At 47.8% G+C, this 26,514-nt stretch overlaps 1 protein-coding gene across 1 annotated transcript in view; it reads left to right on the top strand.

Moving 5' to 3' along the window:
- LOC129693908 (sterol 26-hydroxylase, mitochondrial) overlaps positions 1–25,817 on the top strand; it is a 44,480-nt gene extending 18,663 nt beyond the window's left edge. The window contains exons 3-8 of the mRNA XM_055630645.1: positions 107–304; positions 5,763–5,926; positions 8,707–8,873; positions 10,656–10,737; positions 12,864–13,064; positions 24,999–25,817. Of these exons, the coding sequence (XP_055486620.1) occupies positions 107–304; positions 5,763–5,926; positions 8,707–8,873; positions 10,656–10,737; positions 12,864–13,064; positions 24,999–25,115 (929 nt within the window). The 3' untranslated portion in view covers positions 25,116–25,817. The remainder of the gene's footprint in view (positions 1–106; positions 305–5,762; positions 5,927–8,706; positions 8,874–10,655; positions 10,738–12,863; positions 13,065–24,998) is intronic.
- Positions 25,818–26,514: the final 697 nt, after the last annotated feature.

Raw genomic sequence — 26,514 nt, 5'->3', positions numbered from 1 at the left:
AATATCATGCATTGTATATATTTATTTCTCAAATATGTTGAAATATTTAAAAAAATAAATAAAAATTGCTGAGCAAGCTAAGTTTTTCCTCTCTTGTCTTTGCCAGGAATCTGCACCATCCTCTTTGAAACCAGGATGGGATGTCTGGAAGAGAAGATTCCCGAGGAGACGCAGAAATTCATCGAGGCCGTCTTCGAGATGTTCAGTTCCTCGGCCCTTGTGATCTTTTTTCCGAAAGCGCTGTGGCCATACGTCTCCCACTGGAAGAAGTTTGTGGCTGCCTGGGACTACATCTTTTACATCAGTAAGACGAGATTCAGATTCAGATTCAGATTCAGATTCAATTTTAATTGTCATTGTCAGTGTACAGTACAGAGACAACGAAATGCATTTAGCATCTCCCTTGAAGAGCGACATAGCAAACGATTTGAATAAAAAATAATAAGTGTCCGGGGGGGGGGGGTGGTGATTGGCAGTCACCGAGGTACGTTGTTGAGTAGAGTGACAGCCGCCGGAAAGAAGCTGTTCCTCGACCTGCTGGTTCGGCAACGGAGAGACCTGTAGCGCCTCCCGGATGGTAGGAGGGTAAACAGTCCATGGTTGGGGTGAGAGCAGTCCTTGGCGATGCTGAGCGCCCTCCGCAGACAGCGCTTGCTTTGGACAGACTCAATGGAGGGGAGCGTGGAACCGGTGATGCGTTGGGCAATTTTCACCACCCTATGCAATGCCTTCCGGTCGGAGACAGAGCAGTTGCCATACCATACTGTGATGCAGTTGGTAAGGATGCTCTCGATGGTGCAGCGGTAGAAGTTCACCAGGATCTGAGGAGACAGATGGACCTTCTTCAGTCTCCTCAGGAAGAAGAGATGCTGATGAGCCTTCTTGATCAGAGTAGAGGTATTGTGGGTCCAAGAGAGGTCATCGGAGATGTTGACTCCCAGGAACCTGAAGCTAGAAACACGTTCCACCTCCGTCCCGTTAATGTGGATGGGGGTGTGCGTGCCGCCTCTGGACTTCCTGAAGTCTACAATGAGCTCAGATGCAGTGCAATACTGTGCAGCTTTATAGACCTCCCCCTCCGGAAGTGGACGCTGATGCTGTTTCCAAACGGGGAGAGAATCCAGAAACCGGAGGTGCAAAGGGACTCAGGAATGCTGGTGCAGGATTCCCTAAAAGTTCATTTGCAAGTCAAATCGGTAGGAAGGAAGGCAAACACAATGCTAGCATTAATTACAAGAGGGCTAGAATACAAGTCAAGTCACATTTATTTATATAGCACATTTAAAATACAACTCTCGTTGGCCAAAGTGCTTTACATTTGTTATAAGAATAGTATAGACAAACAAACTACATACATGTATACATATAGCCCTCGCTCAGTGGACGTCAGGAAAGGCTTGGGAGTATAGATAAGTTTTTAGTCTCGACTTAAAGGAGTCGATGGAGGGGGCAGTTCTAATGGGAAGGGGGGATGCTGTTCCACAGTCTAGGAGCTGCAACCGCAAAGGCGCGTTCGGTCGCCCCTGAGCTTATGCCTAGACCGCGGGATGTTCAGCAGCCCCAAGTCGGCCGATCTGAGGGACCTGGAGGTGGAGTGGTGGGTGAGAAGACTTTGAATGTAGGAGGGGGCGAGCCCATTGAGGGCTTTGTAGACATAGAGGAGGGTCTTGAAATGTATACGGAACCGCACAGGGGGCCAGTGGAGAGAGGCCAGGATCGGGGTGATGTGGTCCCTTTTTCGGGTGCCCGTCAGGAGTCTCGTACACTGCGGCGTTTTGGATCAGTTGCCGGTGGGACAGGGAAGATTGGCTGATGCCAGTGTAGAGGGAGTTGCAGTAAGCTAGGCGGTACAATAAACAGGGATGTAATGTGGAGGCTCTATGAGGTGCAGGGAAGGCCGCATTTGGAGCATTGTGAGCAATTTTGAATGAATGAATAAGTCTATTGGTCAAGTATATTCAAATACAAGGAATTTGCCTTGGTGCTCCGCCCGCAAGTGACATATCTTGAGTCCCATATTTGAGGAAGGGTGTGCTGGCTCTGGGGAGGGTCAAGAGGAGGTTTACAAGAATGATCCCGGGAATGAGTGGGTTTAACATAGAAACATAGACAATAGGTGCAGGAGTAGAGGCCATTTGGCCCTTTGAGCCTGCACCGCCATTCAATATGATCATGGCTGATCAGCCAACTCAGTATCCTGTACCTGCCTTCTCTCCATACCCCCTGATCCCTCTAGCCACATGGGCCACATCTAACTCCCTCTTAAATATAGCCAATGAACTTGCCTCAACTACCTTCTGTGGCAGAGAATTCCAGAGATTCACCACTCTCTGTGTAAAAAAATTTGGTCCTAAAAGACTTCCCTCTTATCCTTAAACTGTGTGACCCCTTGTTCTGGACTTCCCCAACATCGAGAACAATCTTCCTGCATCTAGCCTGTCCAACCCCCTTAAGAATTTTGTAAGTTTCTGTGTGATCCACCCCTCAATCTTCTAAATTCTAGCGAGTACAAGCCGAGTCTATCCAGTCTTTCTTCATATGAAAGCCCTGCCATCCCAGGAATCAGTCTGGTGAGCCTTCTCTGTACTCCCTCTATGGCAAGAATGTCTTTCCTCAGATTAGGAGACCAAAACTGTACGCAATACTCCAGGTGGCTGACTGGGGCTTGACCTGTGTTATGTGAGTTTAGAGCCAAACCTCTCTGAATGATTAGCTAACAAGCCGAGTCTATCCAGTCTTTCTTCATATGAAAGTCCTGCCATCCCAGGAATCAGTCTGGTGAACCTTCTCTGTACTCCCACAATGGCGTTTTGATGAACACATGATGAGCGTTTGTCGGCACTGGGCCCGTACTCGCTGGAGTTTAGAAGGATGAGGGGAGGGACCTCATTTGAAACTTACCGAATAGTGGAAGGCCTGGGTAGTGCGGATGGAGAGGGTTATTCACACTAGTGGGAAAACATCCTCTAAACTCCAGCCAGTACAGGCCGTCAAACGCTCATCATATGTTAACCCACTCATTCCTGGGATCATTCTTGTAAACTTCCTCTGTACCATCTCCAGAGCCAACACATCCTTCCTCAGATATGGGGGCCCAAAATTGCTTGCAATAATCCAAATGTGGCCTGTCCAGCGCCTTATATAGAGCCTCAGCATGACATTTCTGATTTTGCATTCTAGCCCTCTTGAAATAAATGCTAACATTGCGTTTGCCCTCTTTACTACCGATTTGACGTGCAAATTAACCTTTTGGGAATCCTGTACCAGCACTCCAAAGTCCCTTTGCAACTCCGATTTCTGGATTCTCTCCCCATAAGGAAAATAGTCTATGCCTTTATTCATGCAGTTGTACAAGGTCTTGGTGAGACCACACCTGGAGTATTGCGTACAGTTTTGGTCTCCAAATCTGAGGAAGGACATTATTGCCATAGAGGGAGTGCAGAGACGGTTCACCAGACTGATTCCTGGGATGTCAGGACTGTCTTATGAGGAAAGACTGGATAGACTTGGTTTATACTCTCTAGAATTTAGAAGATTGAGAGGGCCATCTTATAGAAACTTACAAAATTCTTAGGGGTTGGACAGGCCGCATGCAGGAAGATCGTTCCAGCGTGGGCGCCGCAATGGAAGGAGGGACAAGGGGTCACAGCTTAAGGGGTAAGAATGAAATCCTTTCAAACCGAGATGAGAAGAACTTTTTTCACACAGAGAGTGGTGACTGGAACTCTCTGCCACAGAGGGTAGTTGAGGCCACAGTTCATTGGCTATATTTAAGAGGGAGTTAGATGTGGTCCTTGTGGCTAAGGGGATCAGAGGGCATGGAGAGAAGGCAGGTACGGGATACTGAGTTGGATGATCAGCCATGATCATATTGAATGGCGGTGCAAGCTCGAAGGGCCGAATGGCCTACTCCTGCACCTAATTTCTATGTTTCTATGTTTCTATGTTTATTCCTACTACCAAAATGCATGACTCCACACTTTGCTGCACTATATTCCATCTGCCCGCTCTCCCAACCTGTGCAAGTCCTCCTGCAGACTCCCTGCTCTCTCTACACTGCCTGCCCCCTAAACCTGCTTTTTGTATCATCTGCAAACGTAGCCACAAAGCCTTCAATCCACTCGTCCAAAGTTCATCCGAAGCCTTCAATCCACTTGTCCAATTTGTATCTTTCCTCTAGCCAGCATCTGCACCCTTGTTTCAAGTCAAGTCAAGTCAAGGTAGGCATTTGGTCACATACACATACGAGAAAGCAGTGAAATGAAGCTGGCAATGCAAAAGGACTTTTGTGCAAAGACAAACAACAAAACAACCAAACAAATTATAAACACAATCATAACACACATATTCTTTTACATAATAAATAATGGAAGGAAAAATGTTCTGTAGAGTTAGTCCCTGGTGAGATAGGCGTTTACAGTCCGAATGGCCTCTGGGAAGAAACTCCTTCTCAACCTCTCCGTTCTCACCGCATGGCAACGGAGGCGTTTGCCTGACCGTAGCAGCTGGAACAGTCCGTTGCAGGGGTGGAAGGGGTCTCCCATGATTTTATTTGCTCTGGAGTTGCACCTCCTGTTGTATAGTTCCTACAGGGGGGTGAGTGAAGTTCCCATAGTGCGTTCGGCCGAACGCACTACTCTCTGCAGAGCCTTCTTGTCCTTGGCAGAGCAATTCCCAAACCAGCCACCGTCTCACTGGGATGTTGGTCAGGCCGCATGTGGAGTATCGCACGCACTTGTGGGCGCCGCAATGCAGGACGGACGTAGAGGCTCAAGAAAGGGTACAGAATGACATAGAGTCAAGGAACTGCAGATGCTGATTTACAAAAAAAATTACAAAGTGCTGGAGTAACGGTATGAACCATCACTAGACATGGGTGAAGTCTCAAGTGGCTGATGTTGTGCCTTGACTTAAGAAATAAGGGGGCAGATTATTATCTCAATGGGGTTAGGTTAGGTAAGGGGGGGGGGGGGTGCAGCGAGACCTGGGCGTCCTTGTACACCGGTCACTGAAAGTTGGTGTGCAGGTACAGCAGGCAGTGAAGAAAGCTAATGGAATGTTGGCCTTCATAACAAGAGGATTTCAGTATAGGAGTAAAGAGGTTCTTCAGCAGTTGTCTAGGGCTCTGGTGAGACCACATCTGGAGTATTGTGTACAGTTTTGGTCTCCTAATTTGAGGAAGGGCATCCTTGTGATTGAGGCAGTGCAGCGTAGGTTCACTAGATTGATCCCTGGGATGGCGGGACTGTGATATGAGGAAAGATTGAAAAGACTAGGCTTGTATTCACTGGATTTTAGAAGGATGAGGGGGGATTTTATAGGAACATATAAAATTATAAAAGGACTGGACAAGCTAGATGCAGGAAAAATGTTCCCAATGTTGGGCGAGTCCAGAACCAGGGGCCACACAGTCTTACAATAAAGGGGAGGTCATTTAAGACTGAGGTGAGAAAAAACTTTTTCACCCAGAGAGTTGTGAATTTGTGGAATTCCCTGCCACAGAGGGCAGTGGAGGCCAAGTCACTGGATGGATTTAAGAGAGAGTTAAATAGAGCTGTAGGGGCTAGTGGAGTCAAGGGATATGGGGAGAAGGCAGGCATGGGTTATTGATAGGGGACGATCAGCCATGATCACAACGAATGGCGGTGCTGGCTCGAAGGGCCGAATGGCCTCCTCCTGCACCTATTTTCTATGTTTCTATGTTTCTATCCCACCCACTAGGGACGATTCTACAGAAGCCAATTAGTTTCTTCTGTCCTTAGCCGAGAAGCTGGTGAACAAGAAGATGAAAGAGATCCAAGAGAACCTGGAGAATGGGAAGGAGGTGCATGGAGAGTATCTCACGTATCTACTAACCAACACCACAATGACTCCCATGGACATCTACGGCAGTCTGTCCGAGCTGCTGTTGGCTGCAGTGGACACAGTAAGGGCAACAAGTTGTTTAATAAAGATCGCATCAAATGGAACAAGCCACTCCTTTGGCCATTAGGGATACAGCGCGGAAACAGGCCCCCTCCCCCGGGACCACTCCCACCAGCGATCACTCCGTACATCAGTACTATCCTACACACAATTTACTATTTTTACAGAAGCCAATTAACCTGCAACACTGCACGTCTTTGGAGGGTGGGAGGAAACCAGAGCACCCGGAGAAAACCGGAGCAGGTCACGGGGAGAACGTGCAAACTCCGTACAGGCAGCACCAAAACATGCCGACTCTCGAGTACGTCGGGTGGTATAGTGTAGCAATGTTACAAAATTTTGAGATTTAAAAAATCAAGTCTTTAATTTATCCCATTTATCAGATAAAGCATAAAAAGAAGTTTAATTTGACACCTAATTCACTTTCATATCTTCAGTATTAAAAAAGTTATGGCCATTTTCATACTCGGAAATTGGCACCTTATTCCCTATTGCTTTTCCATTGACTTAACACAAAAGCTGTGATCGAGAACATTTAAAAGCCGATAACTTTCTTAAAATTTAAGAGAACTGAAATAAATTTTCAGTTATTGTAGATTGAAGCATTCTGAAACAAATATGAAACAATCTTACTTAGATGAAATTAAAGCATATAATTAGTTAGTTACCTAATTGTAGCTAATTACAAAATTCAATTACTAGATCTAAACATCTATCCATTTCTTACGAATAGATTTTTTTAATAGCCTAAGTTTCCATATAACATTCACATAATAATTCAGAATATAACATAATTTTTAAATCTCATTATCATGGGTTTATAGGCCAAATGGAAGGTATTTAATGTTTAATACCTGTAAATTAATGGCCATTTAAATCAGCTTTCGAGTGGGTTTTACTGGAACGGGACCATTTCGAACGTTCAGATGTGGTGAATTTAGTCCCCCATATCTGCAGCAAATACACTGCCGGTTCTTCGGGAGGGAAGAATCACCGTTTCGCAACGTAAAATGTGAATTAAATACATCTTAAGCAACACTTTTATACATAAAAATAAACTACTTTCTTTTACCTGGTCCTGCATAAAATCCGTCCCAGTTGTCGGCATTGACGGCTTCAGAAGCTGATTTAAAAATCATTCCAGCGATTAACTTGTCGGGTGCATTTTTTAAAAAAACACACAGAACGGCCGTAGGAACGATTCTTTAGCAATATCTTGCGCTCCAACAAATATAATTCAGGACCAGGTCGGAAAAAACCCCATTTTAACCGCGCTCCCCCTCAAACGCGCCAAAATCGCGCACACGGCCAGAGGCAGAATTGCAGCGCCACTGAAGGTAAGTTTTGTAACATAACTATATAGTGTTGATCGGGAGCGTTGCCGCCTTACAGCGCCAGAGACCCGGGATCGATCCCGACTATGGGTGCTGTCTCTTTGGTGTTTGCACGTTTGTACGTACCCTGTGTGGTTTTTCCTCCAAGATCTCCGGTTTCCTCCCACGCTCCAAAGACTTTGTGTGTCCAGGACAAGGGGTCACATCCAGGACAAGGGGTCACAGCTTAAGGATAAGGGGGAAATCCTTTAAAACCGAGATGAGAAGAACTTTTTTCACACAGAGAGCTGTGAATCTCTGAAACTCTCTGCCGCAGAGGGTAGTCGAGGCCAGTTCATTGGCTATATTTAAGAGGGAGTTAGATGTGGCCCTTGTGGCTAAAGGGATCAGGGGGTATGGAGAGAAGGCAGGTACGGGATACTGAGTTGGATGATCAGCCATGATCATATTGAATGGCGGTGCAGGCTCGAAGGGCCGAATGGCCTACTCCTGCACCTAATCTCTATGTTTCTGTGTTGGTGTGTGTGTGTGTGTGTGTGTGTGTGTGTGTGTGTGTGTGTGTGTGTGTGTGTGTGTGTGTGTGTGTGTGTGTGTGTGTGTGTGTGTGTGGGTGTGTGTGTGTGTGTGTGTGTGTGTGTGTGTGTGTGTGTGTGTGTGTGTGTGTGTGTGTGTGTGTGTGTGTGTGTGTGTGTGTGTGTGTGTGTGTGTGTGTGTGTGTGTGTGTGTGTGTGTGTGTGTGTGTGCGTGTGTGTGTGTGTGTGTGGTGTGTGTGTGTGTGTGTGCTGTGTGTGTGTGTGTGTGTGTGATAGTGTTAAGGTGCGGGGAACGCTGGCTGCCCCGGACTCAGTGGGCCGAGGGACCTGTTTCCGCGCTGTATCTCTAAATTAAACTAAACTATATTATAACCATATAACAATGACAGCACGGAAACAGGCCATCTCGGCCCTTCTAGTCCATGCCGAACACTTATTCTCCCCTAGTCTCATCTACCTGCACTCAGACCATAACACTTCATTCCTTTCCCGTCCATATACCCATCCAATTTAATTTTAAATGATAAAATCGAACCTGCCTCCACCACTTCCACTGGAAGCTCATTCCACACACAGCTACCACTCTCTGAGTAAAGAAGTTCCCCCTCATGTTGCCCCTAAACTTTTGTCCCTTAATTCCCAAATCCCCTTGTTTGAATCTTCCCTACTCTCAATGGGAAAAGCTTATCCACGTCAACTCTGTCTATCCCTCTCATCATTTTAAAGACCTCTATCAAGTCCCCCCTTAACCTTCTGCGCTCCAAAGAATAAAGACCTATCTTGTTCAACCTTTCTCTGTAACTTAGTTGCTGAAACCCAGGCAACATTCTAGTAAATCTCCTCTGTACTCTCTCTATTTTGTTGTGTTAGTACACGCCACTAACTCCAGTGAAGATATTTGTTTTTCCTTTCAGACGTCAAATACAACTTCTTGGGCCCTGTACAATCTGGCCAAAGAGCCGTCTATTCAGCAGCAGCTGTATGAAGAAGTGAGCGGCGTTTGCCCAGGAGACCAGCTCCCAGCTGCAAAGGACTTTGGCCACATGCCCCTTTTGAAAGCTGTGGTCAGGGAGACTCTACGGTAACATATCTGCACATGAAGTAGGGTCCAGAGGAGGTTTACAAGAATGTACTCGCTGGAGTTTAGAAGTTTGAGGCGGGACCTCATTGAAACTTACAGAACAATGAAAGGCATGGATAGAGTGGATGTGGAGAGGATGTCTGGGACCAGAGGTCACAGCCTCAGAATTAAAGGGCGCTCTTTTAGAAAGGAGGTGAGGTTTGCAACTTCTTTAGTCAGAGGGTAGTTAATAGAAACATAGACATAGAAACATAGAAAATAGGTGCAGGAGTAGGCCATTCGGCCCTTCGAGCCTGCACCGCCATTCAATATGATCATGGCTGATCATCCAACTCAGTATCCTGTACCTGCCTTCTCTCCATACCCCCTGATCCCTTTAGCCACAAGGGCCACATCTAACTCCCTCTTAAATATCGCCAATGAACTGTGGCCTCGACTACCTTCTGTGGCAGAGAATTCCAGAGATTCACCACTCTCTGTGTGAAAAATGTTTTTCTCATCTCGGCCCTAAAAGATTTCCCCCTTATCCTTAAACTGTGTGACCCCTTGTTCTGGACTTCCCCAACATCGGGAACAATCTTCCTGCATCTAGCCTGTCCAACCCCTTAAGAATGTTGTAAGTTTCTACAAGATCCCACCTCAGTCTTCTAAATTCTAGTGAGTCTAAATTCTAATCTGCGGAATTCATTGCCGCAGACGGCTGTGGAGGCCAAGTCAGTGGATATTTCTAAGGCAGAAATGCATTTCGTTGTCTCTGTACTGTACACTGACAATGACAATTAAATTGAATCTGAATCTGAATCTGAATCAGGAAGGAAAAAGGTATGCTTACTTTGAAGAAGTTCTCCTCCTCTCTCTGGAGACAGTTTCACAACCTCCTCTCTAACTGCCCCCTCTCTGTGATCCCCCCCCTGCCCTCCAGCTTTTTCCTTCCTTCTCCCCGCCACCCTCTGTATCAGTCTGAAGAAGGGTTTCGGCCCGAAACGTTGCCTACTTCCTTCGCTCCATAGATGCTGCTGCACCCGATGAGTTTCTCCAGCTTTTTTGTGTACCTTCGATTTATCCAGCATCTGCTGTTCCTTCTTGAACACAATAATAAACTGACGATAGGTGCAAAAATGCTGGAGTAACTCAGCGGGACAGGCAGCATCTCTGGAGAGAAGGAATGGGTGACGTTTTAGGGTCGAGACTGGTTAGGGATAAGGGAAACGAGAGATATGGACGGTGACGTTGACTGATAAAGAGCAATGAAGGAACGATGTGCGAATAAGTAATGCTGATGAAGGGGACAGGCCATTGTTAGCTGTTTGTAGGATGAAAATGAGAAGCTGGTGTGACTTGGATGGAGGAGGGATAGGGAGAGAGGGAATGGCTGGGCTACCTAAAGTGAGGGGTAACACGAGGGGGAACTTCTTTACTCAGAGAGTGGTAGCTGTGTGGAATGAGCTTCCAGTGGAAGTGGTGGAGGCAGGTTCGATTTTATCATTTAAAAATAAATTGGATAGATATATGGACGGGAAAGGAATGGAGGGTTATGGTCTGAGTGCAGGTAGATGGAACTAGGTGAGAGTAAGTGTTTGGAGCTCCTGGAGCGGGGCCTAACATCACCGCCCCGCGCGGCTTGGAATGGCCGCGGGACTCTGATATGGCCGGACTAGAAGGGCCGATATGGCCTGTTTCCGTGCTGTAATTGTTATATGGTTATATGGAGAGAAATCAATATTCATACCACTGCCCCAAGTAACCCAAGTTAAAGTAATCTCTGCCCTTCCCCTTTGCTAGGATGTATCCTGTGGTGCCAGGCAATGCCCGCGTCATAGTGGACAAGGATATTGTGGCTGGAGGATATTTCATCCCGAAAAATGTGAGTACAAGATAACGCAGGAACTCGGAGCTCGGCAAGGCTTGCTACCTCATGCAAGGTCAAAGTGACCCAAGTGAATCATTATTGAAGTCACAGAGTCATAGTGTCACACAGCACAGAAACAGGCCCAACATCCCCCCCATCTATGCCAATCCCAACTAGAAACATAGAAAATAGGTGCAGGAGGAGGCCATTCGGCCCTTCGAGCCAGCACCGCCATTCAATGTGATCATGGCCGATCGTCCCCTATCAATAACCAGTGCCTGCCTTCTCCCCATATCCCCTGACTCCACTAGCCCCTAGAGCTCTATCTAACTCTCTCTTAAATCCATCCAGTGATTTAACATAGAAACATAGAAATTAGGTGCAGGAGTAGGCCATTCGGCCCTTCGAGTCTGCACCGCCATTTAATATGACCATGGCTGATCATCCAACTCAGTATCCCGTACCTGCCTTCTCTCCATACCCTCTGATCCCCTTGGCCACAAGGGCCACATCTAACTCCCTCTTAAATATAGCCAATGAACTGGCCTCAACTACCCTCTGTGGCAGAGAGTTCCAGAGATTCACCACTCTCTGGGTGAAAAAGTTTTTTCTCACCTCAGTCTTAAACGACTTCCCATTTATTCTAAGACTGTGGCCCCTGATTCTGGACTCGCCCAACATTGGGAACATTTTTCCTGCATCTCGCTTATCCAGTCCTTTTATAATTTTATATGTTTCTATAAGAACCACCCCCTCATCCTTCTAAACTCCAGTGAATACAAGCCTAGTCTTTTCAATCTTTCCTCACATGACAGTCCCGCCATCCCAGGGATCGATCTCGTGAACCTTTGCTACACTGCCTCAATCACACGGATGTCCTTCCTCAAATTAGGAGACCAAAACTGTACACAATACTCCAGATGGGGTCTCACCAGAGCCCTGTACAACTGCAGAAGAACCTCTTTACTCCTATACTGAAATCCTCTTGTTATGAAGGCCAACATTCCATTAGCTTTCTTCACTGCCTGCTGTACAGAAAGCTAATGGAACTGCCTGCATTTGGCCCATATCCCTCTAAACGTTGCGATAGTCCCTGCCTCGACTACCTCCTTCCATAGCGCTTCATTCAGACACCCGCCACCCTTTTGGTACCCCTCAGGTTCTGTTTAAATCATTTCCTCCCCACCTTAAACAAGGTATGGAAACAGAACTATCATGGGCAGCACGGTGGTGCAGAGGTAGAGTTGGCGCCTCGCTGCGCCAGAGACCCGTGTTCGATCCTGACCACGGGCGCTGTGTGTACGTTCTCCCCGTGACCTGCGTGGGTTTCCTACCGATTCGCCCGTTTGCACCCCCAACCAAAGATGTACAGATTTGTAGGATAATTGGCTTTTGTAAAATTGTAATGTCTGCCTCCTCCCCATAACCCTCGACACCCAGAGTTGTGAATCTGTGGACATTTCACCCAGAATTGTGAAATTCTGTGGAATTCTCCGTCACAGAGGGCAGTGGAGACCAATTCACTGGATGTTTTCAAGAGAGAGTCAGATTTAGCTCTTCAGGCTAACGGATTTAAGGGATATGGGGGGAAAAAGCAGGAACGGGGTACTGATTTTGGATGATCAGCCATGATCATATTGAATGATCATGGATAGGGCAAGTATGGAGGGATATGGAGCAAGTGCAGGCAAGTGGGACTAGCGTAGATGGGACATTGTTGGCCGGTGTGGGCAGGTTGGGCTGAAGGGCTTGTTTCCACACTGTATGACTCTATGAATGGTGGTGCTGACTTGAAGGGCCGAATGGCCTACACCTATATTTAAGAGGGAGTTAGATGTGGCCCTTGTGGCTAAAGGAATCAGGGTGTAATGAGGGAAGGCAGGTACAGGATACTGAGTTGGATGATCAGCCATGATCATATTGAATGGCGGTGCAGGGTCGAAGGGCCGAATGGCCTCTACTCCTGCACCTATTCTCTATGTTTCTATGTTTCTACCTATTTTCTATGTTTTCTCTGTTTCTATGACACTAAAGGAATTTTAATCCTTTAATTCTGAGGCTGTGCCCTCTGGTCCTAGACTCTCCCGCTAGTGGATACATCCTCTCCACACCCAGGCCTCACCTTCTCCCTTTCTCCACAGACCCTCTTCCACCTGTGCCACTACGCCGCGTGCCAGGAAGCCTTCGCCGACCCAGAGCGCTTCCGGCCGGAGCGATGGCTCCGCGACAGAGGGGGCGAGGAGAGGCCGCACCCCTTCGCCTCCATCCCCTTCGGGTTCGGCACCCGCACCTGCCTGGGCAAGCGGGTGGCGGAGCTGGAGATGTACAGTGTGATCTCACGGGTAAGCAGCGACCAGCGCGGGCGGGCGGGCGGGCGGGCGGGCGGGCGGAAGCGAGGGCGGTGTCGTCTCCAAACCTCCCCGACTCCGGGGCCGAGAGGGCGAAGTCATGGGCCTGTCCCACTTAGGCGACTTTTTAGGCGAGTGCAGGAGCTCGTCACATTAAGGGGTTGGACAGGCTAGATGCAGGAAGATTCAGATTCAGATTCAGATTCAGATTCAATTTTAATTGTCATTGTCAGTGTACAGTACAGAGACAACGAAATGCATTTAGCATCTCCCTTGAAGAGCGACATAGCAAACGATTTGAATAAAAAATAAATAATAAGTGTCCGGGGGGGGGGGTGATTGGCAGTCACCGAGGTACGTGGTTGAGTAGAGTGACAGCCGCCGGAAAGAAGCTGTTCCTCGACCTGCTGGTTCGGCAACGGAGAGACCTGTAGCGCCTCCCGGATGGTAGGAGGGTAAACAGTCCATGGTTGGGGTGAGATCAGTCCTTGGCGATGCTGAGCGCCCTCCGCAGACAGCGCTTGCTTTGGACAGACTCAATGGAGGGGAGCGTGGAACCGGTGATGCGTTGGGCAATTTTCACCATTGTTCCCGATGTTGGGGAAGTCCAGAACAACGGGTCACACAGTTTAAGGATAAGGGGGAAATCTTTTAGGACCGAGATGAGAATAACATTTTTCACACAGAGAGTGGTGAATCTGTGGAATTCTCTGCCACAGAAGGTAGTCGAGGCCACAGTTCATTGGCTATATTTAAGAGGGAGTTAGATGTGGCCCTTGTGGCTAAAGGGATCAGGGGGTATGGAGAGAAGGCAGGTACGGGATACTGAGTTGGATGATCAGCCATGATCATATTGAATGGCGGTGCAGGCTCGAAGGGCCGAATGGCCTCTACTCCTGCACCTAATTTCTATGTTTCTATGTTGCTGGTGGTCTCTGGTGAGTCTCCTTCGAACTCCTCCTTGGTCGTGAGGAGTTCCCACATTCTGGGAACTAGTCGCGGCCTCAGTATGGTCGCCGGAAGATTTTCAACATGTTGATAATTTTTCTGCGACCAAAAATTGGTCACCATGGAGAAAATCGATAATCGTGTAGTCGTAGGCGCAGTTGTAGTGGGGTCGCCATGTAGTTGTGGGTAGTTGAGGGAGCCGTAGGTAGTTTTAGTTCAAAGCCTTTGCTGACCAGGCATTTTCAATACGGAAAAAACGTGGAGTTTTCAGAACCAAGGAAAACTCGACCGGTAATGTTAAATGTCCGCTAAACTTCACAGCCGTGTATCTCTGGCTTATTAAAAGTTGTCTCCACTCCTTCTCCCCCCCTTCTTCCCTCCTTCTCCCTTCCTCTCCCCCCTTTTAAAGGGCTTATAGGCCAATCTCACGGGGCGACTTGACGCAAGATGTTACCAGAGTGAAGTGGTCGTGGTCTAGCACGATATCACATGATATAATGGGGGGTAGGTACAGAGTTCCCACGGTACTCGGCATTTCTGTTATTTGTGCGAGTGACTTGTCCGTCTCCCGAGCTTTCCCATTAAATCTTGAATGAACATTGTGAACTGTGAAGTGTCACGTGGCACAAACGATGTCACTTTTTTTTTTCACACACTATAAATTCCCTCCCTTGGTTGAATTGGCTCATTTGGAGACATGCCTGCACTAATGCCGTGACTTTACTGCAGGAAGATGCCACATTACTTAGACGATGTTAGTTGCGCCCAAGTTTAAATTTCCAACGTGTGTTTCAGAGTAAAGAGTCAGCGCAGAATCCTTGATAATCAAAAACTGTCTGAATCGGCAAGTTAGACACAAAATGCTGGAGTAACTCAGCGGGCCAAGCAGCATCTCTGGAGAAAAGGAATAGATTCCATTTTTGGTCGGGACCCTTCTTCGGGATGATTATAGGGGGGAACTGGAAGCAAGAAAAGACCGGGACAAATCAGGGCCAACAACAGATGACCACAGCAGGGTATTTTGAAGAGGGGTCCCGACCCGAAATGTCGCCTAACCCTTTCCTCCAGAGATGCTGCCTGACCCACTGAGTCATTCCAGCACTTTATATCTATATTTGGTTCCCTGATAGGCCAATTGTTGGCTAGGGATAGTGTGATCCCAAGAGGGAACCATCGTTGCAAACATTGAAGGGGTGGGCGGGGGAGGGGATGGGCGGGGGAGAGAGAGAGTGTAAGTTACCTAAAATTAAATAATTCAATGCTTATAGTGAACACAGACACAAAATGTTGGAGTAACTCAATGGGTCAGGCAACATATCTGGAGAAAATGACCAGGTGGCGTTTGTGTCTATCTTCGGTAAAAACCAGCATCCGCAGTTCCTTCCTCCACAATGGATCTCAGTGTTAAGTCTCTGACTCCCGTTGGCAGGCCATTCGGCCCACAGCCCGCCCAGCGATGACTAACCCATGTCACAGGGGGATGGTGTGAAGGCGGAGTTAGACAGAGCTTGATAAATGTTACGGTTGGGGAATGGGCCATAATATGGCCAGGGAAACGCTGTTATTCGTGACGGCCCCCTCCGCCCTTTCCCAGCTGTTCTCAATCGCACCCCTGGCCACACAAACATTTATACTTTAAGAAGGAATACACGGAACATTTAAACTCAGAACGCTTCTAACAGAGTGAGCCATGTGAGCACTTTGATCATTCTCCCTGTAGTTGCATTTGACAAAATAGTCGGAAAAAAATGTTTAAAAGTGTTCATACCTTTAGCTATGCCTAATTGGCCCTTACCTCTGCGAAAATAGTCTGATATTCGTAGGTGAAATGTCACCAACAATAATTGATTCTATTATTAATTGACTAATAATTGACTATTAGCGGAAAGATGCAATTCTGATCTAATATTATCAATACCTCTGTCTTTGGAAGCAACACCAGCAATTTATTAAATCTGACTACATGCGGCACAGTGGTAGAGTTGCTGCCTCACAGCCCCAGAGACTGGGGTTCGATCCTGACCATGGGTTCAGATTCAGATTCAGATTCAGATTCAATTTTAATTGTCATTGTCAGTGTACAGTACAGAGACAACAAAATGCATTTAGCATCTCCTTTGAAGAGCGACATAGCAAACGATTTTGAATTAAAAAATTAATAATAAGTGTCCGTGGGGGGGGGGTGATTGGCAGTCACCGAGGTACGTTGTTGAGTAGAGTGACAGCCGCCGGAAAGAAGCTGTTCCTCGACCTGCTGGTTCGGCAACGGAGAGACCTGTAGCGCCTCCCGGATGGTAGGAGGGTAAACAGTCCATGGTTGGGGTGAGAGCAGTCCTTGGCGATGCTGAGCGCCCTCCGCAGACAGCGCTTGCTTTGGACAGACTCAATGGAGGGGAGCGTGGAACCGGTGATGCGTTGGGCAATTTTCACCACCCTCTGCAATGCCTTCCGGTCGGAGACAGAGCAGTTGCCATACCATACTGTGATGCAGTTGGTAAGGATGCTCTCGATGGTGCAGCGGTAGAAGTTCATCAGGATCTGAGGAGACAGATGGACCTTCTTCAGTCTTCTCAGGAAGAAGAGACGCTGATGAGCCTTCTTGATCAGAGTAGAGGTATTGTGGGTCCAAGAGAGGTCATCGGAGATGTTGACTCCCAGGAACCTGAAGCTAGAAACACGTTCCACCTCCGTCCCGTTAATGTGGATGGGGGTGTGCGTGCCGCCTCTGGACTTCCTGAAGTCTACAATGAGCTCCTTGGTCTTCTTGGAGTTAAGGGCCAGGTTGTTGTCAGCGCACCATGCTGCTAAGTGCTGGACCTCCTCCCTGTAGGCCAGCTCATCGTTGTTGCTGATGAGGCCAATCACCGTTGTATCATCTGCATACTTGATGATGGTGTTAGTACCATGTACAGGTGTGCAGTCATAGGTGAAGAGGGAGTAGAGGAGGGGGCTCAGCACACAGCCCTGAGGGACGCCGGTGTTCAGGGTGAGGGTTGAAGAGGTGTGCTTGTCTAACCCTAATGCAGTCTGTATGGAGTTTGTATGTTCTCCCTGTGACTGCGTGGGTTTTCTCCGAGTGCACCGGTTTCCTCTCACACTCCAGAGATTACAGGATTGTAAGTTAATCGGCTTCGGTAACATTGTAAAATTGTCCCTGGAGTGTATAAGGATAGGTGGTCGGCGCGGACTCGGTGGGCCGAAGGGCCTGTTTCCGCGCTATATATCTAAAATCTGAAGTTAGGTAATGTCTAAAGGAACTGCAGATGCTGGTTAATACGCACAAAAGGACCCAAAATGTTGGTGTAACTCAGCAGGTAAGTCAGACCTGGGAAGAAAAACATAAAAAGCTGGAGTAAGTCAGCGAGTCAGGCAGCATCTCTGGAGAAAAAGAATAGGTGGCGGCGATTCGAATCAGAACCCTTCTTCAGACATCCTAATCGGAATTGAGTCTGAAGATGGGTCTCGTCCCGAAACATCACCTATTTTTCTCCAGAGATGCTGCTTGACCCGCTGAGTTACTCCAGCTTTTTGTGTCTGTCTTCGGTTTAAACCAGCATGTGCAGTTCACTCCTTTACACGGGTCTCTGGAGAACATTGATTGGTAGCGTTCCGGACTCTGCTTCGGAAAGGCATCGATCGCTAGTCGGCGAGGACTCTGAGCTGTATCTCTCAAAGAAGTACATGTGAAAAATTTCTCATGGACCATAAAAATGCGGGACCTTTCAGTAAAGTCCCTTTTAAAGATTATAGTTATTTTCTTAACATAACTCATGAATAAGTTGATGTCCATATGCGGATGCAAATCTTTCTTTTTTAAATTCAATCCCACAGAAGACAATTTTTACTCACCTTCTGTCCCCTCTGTCCAGCTTCCGGGTTCACCGTTCGCAGGAGTTCCCACGGTAAACGCAAGAGTTATTACGGATATCGCACTGGCCACTACGTCCATATAATGTTGCAATGTTCAACCACAAGTGTACAAGTCACTCTTGGAGAAATTCAAGCTTGCTTGAATTTTCTCCCGAGTCACCAAGTTACACGAGTACCTGCCGTTAGCGCCACGGTGGTCCACGAATGCCGTACGGTTATCGCACGAGGGTCCCACGATGTTCAACTCTGGTTAACTCTTGCGTCAAGTCGCCCCGTGAGATTGGCCTATTACACTGTGCTAGCCATCCTAATTACAGCGCCAACCTTCCTGTTCATCGCGGTGTGTGTCTGTATCACATTGGTCTTGCACCGTGTGAATTGCACTCAGACAGCACTGCCCCTGCTTGCCCTGACCCCTGCCTTTGTGTGTGTGTGTGTGCGTGTGTGCGTGCGTGCGTGTGTGTGCGCGCGCGCGCGTGTGTGTGTGTATGCGTGCGTGTGTGTGAGTCTGTGTGTGTGTGTGTGTACGTGTGTGTGTACGTGTGTACCTCTCTGTGTGTGTGTGTGTGTGTGTCTGTGTGTGCGTCTGTGTGTGTGTGGGCGGGTGTGTGTGTGCGTGTGTGTGTGCGTCTGTGTGTGTGCGTGTGTGCGCGCGTGTGTGTGTGTGTGCGTGCGTGTGGGTGTGTGCGTGGGTGTGCGTGGGTGTGTGTGTGTCTGTGTGTGGTCTGTGTGTGTGTGTGTGTGTGTGTGTGTGTGTGTGTGTGTGTGTGTGTGTGTGTCTGTGTGTGTGTGTCTGTGTCTGTGTGTGTCTGTGTGTGTGGTGTGTCTGTGTGTGTGTGTCTGTGTCTGTGTGTGGGTGTGTCTGTGTGTGTGTGTGCGCGCGTGCGCGCGTGTTTCACTCTGACAGTCGCCGTTCCAGTTCCCGGTGTTTCAGGCGACTGTCGGCAACTTGACTTATGTTATCTCTGGAACTCTCTGCCACAGAGGGTAGTTGAGGCCACAGTTCATTGGCTATATTTAAGAGGGAGTTAGATGTGGCCCTTGTGGCTAAAGGGATCAGGGGGTATGGAGAGAAGGCAGGTACGGGATACTGAGTTGGATGATCTGCCATGATCATATTGAATGGCGGTGCAGGCTCGAAGGGCCGAATGGCCTACTCCTGCACCTAATTTCTATGTTTTTATGTTTCTATGTTCTTCCCAGCCAGTGCAGCCCTTGTGGACTCCTGTCCATAGTTTCCCCCTGTGAAAAACAGCACGGGAAACAAACATGACCGCAGTAATTCCCTTACCCGTCGGTCTTGGTTTTAAAAACTTGCCACTGCAGGGGAATGCTCTTGTTAGAGTCAGCGGCTCTTGATCTGTGTAGCCTTCCCGCCCAGCCATGGTGTTGATCTGGCCGGCGCGGGTGCTAAGTCGGGCACAGCTGACCCCATTCATGGTGATGCTGGTGCCTTCAGCTGCTGCTGGCTGCCCGGCAACTCCGCGGTCCTCCCCAGCCAGCTTTAGACGCAGCCCTTATTTTTGTCCACTTTCCCCCCTGTAGAAAACAGCGCGGGAAACAGAGAATGACCGCAGAGTCATTCACTTTACAAATTTCAAATTTACCGCTGCGGGGGAACGTCGTTCCACCCCGTCTGTCGTTTCGCAATGCGTGAAGCGATATGACACGCATGCGTCCTGGCAAGTAAAATTATCCGCTGACTTGGCCGCCACAGCCTTCTGTGGCAATGAATTCCACAGATTCACCACCCTCTGACTGAAGAAATTCTTCATTTCCTTCCTAAATGAATGTCCTTTAATTCTGAGGCTATGATCTGTAGTTCTAGACTCTCCCACTAGTGGAAACATCCTCTCCGCATCTACTCTATCCAGGCCTTTTGCTGTTCGGTACATTTCTATAAAGTTGCCCCTCGTCCCTCTAAACTCCAGCGAGTACAGGCCCAGTGCTGTCACAGGCTCGTCATATGTTCTCCCACCCATTCCTGGGTGGGAAGGAACTGCAGCGAAGGTAGACACACAATGCTGGAGTATACGCAGCGGGCCAGGCAGACGTTTTGGGTCAAGGCCCTTCTTCAGACTGAGAGTCAGGGGCGAGGGAGTCTAGAGATATGGAAGGGTAAGGTGTGAAAACGACAGATTGTGTGCCTCCTTGTCACTTCCCCTCAGCTAACAATTCTACATTTCCTTGCCACTTTCTGCTTTGACCTGTCCTTTACACACCTCACCCCTCCATGTCTCCAGTCTCCCTCTCCCCCAACCTCATCATCCATTGCTTCTCCCCAGAGACGCTGCCTGTCCAGAGTTCCACCAGCATTTTGTGTTTATCTGAAGCTTAGTTTTAGTTTAGTGTAGCATGAAAAGTTCAAGTTCAAGATTCAAGTGAGTTTATTGTCATGTGTCCCTGTATAGGACAATGAAACTCTTGCTTTGCTTCAGCACAACAGAACATAGTAGGCATTGACTACAAAACAGATATGTTTTTGTCATAGTCATAGTCTTTGTCTTACAGTGTGGAAACAGGCCCTTTGGCCCAACTTGCCCACACCAGCCAACATGTCCCACCTTCCTGTGTTTGGCCCATATCGCCCTAAACCTGTCCAATCCATGTACCTATCTATCTAAATGTTTATCAAACACTGTGATAGTACCTGCCACAACTACCTCCTCCGGCAGCTCGTTCCATATACACCTATCACCCTTTGCGTGAAAAGAATTACCCATCAGGTTCCTATTAAATCTTCCCCCTCACCTTAAACCTATGTCCTTTGGTTCTCGATTCCCCTATTCTGGGCAAGAGATGGTGCATCGACCCGATCTATTCCTCTCGTGATTTTGTACACCTCTAAGATCAATGCCACTTTGGTGGCAAAACAGGAAAGTAGACTATTATCTGAATGGTGGCCGATTAGGAAAAGGGGAGATGCAACGTGGCCTGGGTGTCATGGTACACCAGTCATTGAAAGTAGGCATGCAGGTGCAGCAGGCAGTGAAGAAAGCGAATGGTATGTTAGCATTCATAGCAAAAGGATTTGAGTATAGGAGCAGGGAGGTTCTACTGCAGTTGTACAGGGTCTTGGTGAGACCACACCTGGAGTATTGATTACAGTTTTGGTCTCCTAATCTGAGGAAAGACATTCTTGGCATAGAGGGAGTACAGAGAAGGTTCACCAGACTGATTCCTGGGATGTCAGGACTTTCATATGAAGAAAGACTGGATAGACTCGGCTTGTACTCGCTAGAATTTAGAAGATTGAGGGGGGATCTTATAGAAACTTACAACATTCTTAAGGGGTTGGACAGGCTAGATGCAGGAAGATTGTTCCCGATGTTGGGGAAGTCCAGAACAAGGGGTCACAGTTTAAGGATAAAGGGGAAATCTTTTAGGACTGAGATGAGAAAAACATTTTTCACACAGAGAGTGGTGAATCTGGGGAATTCTCTGCCACAGAATGTAGTTGAGGCCACAGTTCATTGGCTATATTTAAGAGGGAGTTAGATGTGGCCCTTGTGGCTAAAGGGATCAGGGGGTATGGAGAGAAGGCAGGGATGGGATACTGAGTTGGATGATCAGCCATGACCATATTGAATGGCGGTGCAGGCTCGAAGGGCCGAGTGGCCTACTCCTGCACCTATTTTCTATGTTTCTATGTTTCTATGTTTCTATGTCACCATTCCTAACACCAAAATAATGTGACAACAGCAGGCAGCATCTACAAAAGATGATGCCTGTAAATGTGTTGCCTGTAAATATTCAAATAAAGGGGTCCTGTATACAGAAGCCAGTGGCACGTGGTTGTCTTTGACCCTACCACTTCACTATTTAACACAAACCTGAATTTTAATCATGTAGTTGCTTCTTCTAGCCAAATAGTCACACTCTCTAGTTCCCAAATAAATGCAGGATACCAGTGAAACCGTAATACATCGATAGACATAACTTCTGCATGCATTAGGTTACAAAAAACAAGAGGACATGACTTCAGAATTAAGGGACAGAAGTTTAGGGGTTACATGAGGGGGAACTTCTTTACTCAGAGAGTGGTAGCTGTGTGGAATGAGCTTCCAGTGGAAGTGGTGGAGGCAGATTCGTTGGTATCATTTAAAAATAAATTGGATAGGCATATGGATGAGAAGGGAATGGAGGGTTATGTATACAGGAAAGCAGACTATTATCTAAATGGTGGCCGATTGGGAAAGGGGGAGATGCAGCGAGACCTGGGTGTCATGGTACACCAGTCATTGAAGGTAGGCATGCAGGTGCAGCAGGCAGTAAAGAAGCGAATGGTATGTTAGGATTCATAGCAAAAGGATTTGAGTATAGGAGCAGAGAGGTTCTACTGCAGTTGTACAGGTTCTTGGTGAGACCACACCTGGAGTATTGCGTACAGTTTTGGTCTCCAAATCTGAGGAAGGACATTATTGCCATAGAGGGAGTGCAGAGACGGTTCACCAGACTGATTCCTGGGATGTCAGGACTGTCTTATGAAGAAAGACTGGATAGACTTGGTTTATACTCTCTAGAATTTAGAAGATTGAGAGGGGATCTTATAGAAACTTACAAAATTCTTAAGGGGTTGGACAGGCTAGATGCAGGAAGATTGTTCCAGATGTTAGGGAAGTCCAGGACAAGGGGTCACAGCTTAAGGATAAAGGGGGAAATCCTTTAAAACTGAGATGAGAAGAACTTTTTTCACACAGAGAGTGGTGAATCTCTGGAACTCTCTGCCACAGAGGGTAGCTGAGGCCAGTTCATTGGCTATATTTAAGAGGGAGTTAGACGTGGCCCTTGTGGCTAAGGGGATCAGGGGGTATGGAGAGAAGGCAGGTACGGGATACTGAGTTGGATGATCAGCCATGATCATATTGAATGGCGGTGCAGGCTCGATGGGCCGAATGGCCTACTCCTGCACCTAATTTCTATGTTTCTATGTTTCTATGTCATGGTATGAGTGCAGGCAGGTGGGACTAAGGGAAAAAAAGTTGTGTCGGCACGGACTTGTAGGGCCGAGATGGTTCTGTTTCCGTGCTGTAATTGTTATATGGTTATATGGTTAAAAACAAAACATAACAAAAAATTACTAATTGAATGAGCCCTTCTAACATTACAACACTTAGAACTTCACAGGAGTGTTATCAAATAAAATGTGACAAATAGAAGATATTAGACCTGATGAAAAAAAAAGATCAGTAGACTACAAGAGTGTGGGCATCAATGTCAAGGCTAGTATTAGGTGCCCATTCTAATTTTCCAAAGATGGTGAGAAATATTTAGGGATTTTATAAACAAAACATGGATTTGTCAATTTAAGACTACTCAATCAAAACTTTTGGAAAAATATACTGTCAGGATTGTACTTAAATATCACAACCAAAATCCAAACACCTAAGAGCAGCAACTGGGGATGCTAGAAATCAGTGAAAATCTATATATTACTAAAACTCTGTGCTTCACCGGTTTTGGCTTTCTGTGCTGCGGTTTCCGAGAGTACGCCGCCACCTACGGCCGTCATTTTTGGCCACCTCGCTCAGATCCCCCCTCCGCCGCATGTGTGCCGAGGATTTTTCCTGTCGATGAAAATTGACAGAGATATTAATGTTTTTACAACATTCCCCATTCTCCCTGCTGCCCCCGCTGGAGGGAGGGACTATAAAACCAGGAAGTGGTGTGCCTCAATCAGTCTCTGCAAGTGGTGTGCCTCAATCAGAGCTTTGAATGACACTGACAAATGTCTACAGCACTGTGAGTACCCTTAATTTGGTTTGAAAATGAAAATATGGTTAGAGGTAAAAAAAGCACTGCCTGCAAATGGTTGTTTGGGTTTGGGTTGAAGTAAAAAAGGCACTCTCTCTACTCCCCCCCCTCCGTCTCCTCTTCCCCCCCTCTCCTCCCCCCCTCTCCCTTCCCCCCTCCCCCCCTCCCCCCCCCTCCTCCCCTCTCCTCTCCCCCCTCTCCTCTCCCCCCCCTCTCCTCTCCCCTCTCTCCTCTCCCCCTCTCCATCACCCCCCTCTCCTCCTTCCCCCCTCTCCTCCACCCCCCTCTCTCCTCCAATCCCCACCCTCTCCCCCCCCCTTCCTCCCCCCCCTCTCTCCTCTCCCCCCCCTTCCTCCCCCCCCCCATCTCCACCCCCCTCTACCTTCCATTACCTACAACCTCCGGCAACCACCTACAACCTCCGGCAACCACCTGCAACCTCCGGCAACCACCTTCAACGAGCATCGCAACCGTCTTCGACTAAAAAATGACCGTTTTTTAAAAAAGGCAACCTATTTTTAGTCGCGGCCGGCTTTGAATTTTTTGAAATAATCGCCGGAATATAGAAGAAGCTGAAACCGCTTTCGACCGTTAGGGAGACTGACAAAAACCTCCGGGAACTTCTGGGAACCGCACGGAAACCTTGGGTGGAGCACAAAGTCTCCAGAGGTTTCCGTTCGGGTTACCTAAGTGGTGACAGGGGCATTAGGAGTGCTGGGACAGGATTCTCAAAAGGTTAATTTGCAGTTGTAAGGAAAGCAAATGAAATGTTAACATTCATGTCGAGATGACTAGAATGTAAAAGCAAAGATGTTGCGTGTTAACCAGTCAGTGGAAAGACAATGCATGATTACTATCGAGCCATTGACAGTGTATAGATACATTCAGATTTTTTTTTTTTTAATTTTAATTGTCAGTGTACAGTACAGAGACAACGAAATGCATTTGAGACAACGAAATACATGATAAGAGAATAGCGTTTAGTGCAAGGTAAAGCCTGTAAAGTCCGATCAAGGATAGTCCTTGGGTCACCAATGAGGTAGTTAGCAGTTTAGCACTGCTCTGTGGTTGTGATAGGATGGTTCAGTTGCCTGATAACAGCTGGGAAGGAACTGTCCCCGAATCAGGAGGTGTGAGTTTACACACTTCTGTACCTCTTGCCCGATGGGAGAGGGGAGAAGAGGCCAGTGTGTGACTTGTCCTTGATTATGCCGCTGACCTTGCCGTGGGAGCGTGATGCATCAACAGCTGGGAAGAAACGTTCCCTGAATCTGGGGTTGTGCATTTCCACACTTGCGTGGCTTTTTGTTTTCTGTGTCTGTGTCTGATTTCCGTTCCTCTTGTTGTTTCCCTCAGCTGATCAAGAACTTTGAGGTCCGACCCGACCCAGAGGGGAAAGTGGTGACGGCCAAGACCAGGACTCTGCTCTTCCCCGGGAGTTCCATCAACCTGCAGTTCATCGACAGGGTGTGAATGAGTTCAGACCCACCCTCCTCCCCGCCCTTCACCACCTCCCCCCCCCTCTCCCCACACACACACACATCATCCGTCTTAGCAACTCCCGTAGTGCCAAACTGTAGTCTGACTGTTGCAGTGGTACAGTGGTAGTGTGCCAACACTAACACTATCCTACACGCACTAACACTATCCTACACACACACACACACACACACTAGAGACATACTACAACTTTTACCAAGCCAATTAGCCTACAAACATGCACGTCTTTGGATTGTGGGAGGAAACCGGAGCACCCGGAGAAAACCCACGCAGGTAATGGGGAGAACGTGCAAACTCCATACAGACAGCACCCTTCGTCAGGATCGAACCCGGGTCTCTGGCGCTGTAACGCAGCAAATCTACCGCTGCGCCGCCGTGTTTGGTAGCTCTCTCATTGTGACCATGGACGTAAGTTAAGGGCCTGTCCCACGAGCGTGCGACCTGCATGAGGGCCGGCAGGCCGTTGCCGCGCGGAATTTTTGAACACGGTCAGTTCTTCGGAGCCCCGCGCGATGTCGGGACCAGCTCCGCACAACTCCGGCGATCGAAGTGGGACCGGCCCCGTGAGGCCGTACGGCTCAAGCGACCACGTTAGGTCGCGCTCGCCGCATGGAGTCGCATGCTGGTGGGACAGGCCCTTAAGTAAGTTTATTGGCCAAGTATTCACATACAAGGAATTTGTGACATCTCTAGGTTTGCGGGTGACACAAAGTTGGATGGCAGTGTGTGAGCTGCAAGGAGAATGCTACGAGGCTGCAGGGTGACTTGGATAGGTCGGGTGAGTGGGCAATTGCAGTACAATGTCGATAAATGCGAGGTTATCCACTTTGTAAGTAAGTACGTTTATTGGCCAAGTATTCACATACAAGGAATTTGCCTTGGTGCTCCGCCCACAAGTAACAACATGACATACAGTGACAGTTACGAATGACTCGGAAAACAATAAACATTAATAATAATAAAACATTCATAATAAAACACCATTGATCAAACATGTGAACCAACAAAATACCAGATCAAAGGGAGGCTACAGATTTCTGGCTGTTGAGTAGAGCAACTACTCGTGGATAAAAACTGTTTTTATGCCTGGCTGTGGCAGCTTTGACAGTCCGGAGTCGCCTTCCAGAGGGAAGTGATTCAAAGAGTTTGTGGCCAGGGTGGGAGGGGTCAGAGATGATCTTGCCCGCTCGCTTCCTGGCCTTTACAAGGATCATGAATTCTAGTGTTATCTGCGTATTCCCATCAACACACAACACAATGACCCCCCCCCCCCCCCCCCCCCCCCCGTCTACCGATGGGGCTATTCATGGTTCAAATTGCCACAAGCTAACTTTGGCCGTGAGATATTTCTCTGCTTTCGGCCTGTAATCTT

The sequence above is a fragment of the Leucoraja erinacea genome, unplaced genomic scaffold (genome assembly GCF_028641065.1).
Source record: "Leucoraja erinacea ecotype New England unplaced genomic scaffold, Leri_hhj_1 Leri_467S, whole genome shotgun sequence".
Lineage (NCBI taxonomy): Eukaryota > Metazoa > Chordata > Chondrichthyes > Rajiformes > Rajidae > Leucoraja > Leucoraja erinaceus.
The sequence above is the reverse complement of the archived record's forward strand: the minus strand, read 5'-3'. Positions and strand labels throughout refer to the sequence as shown.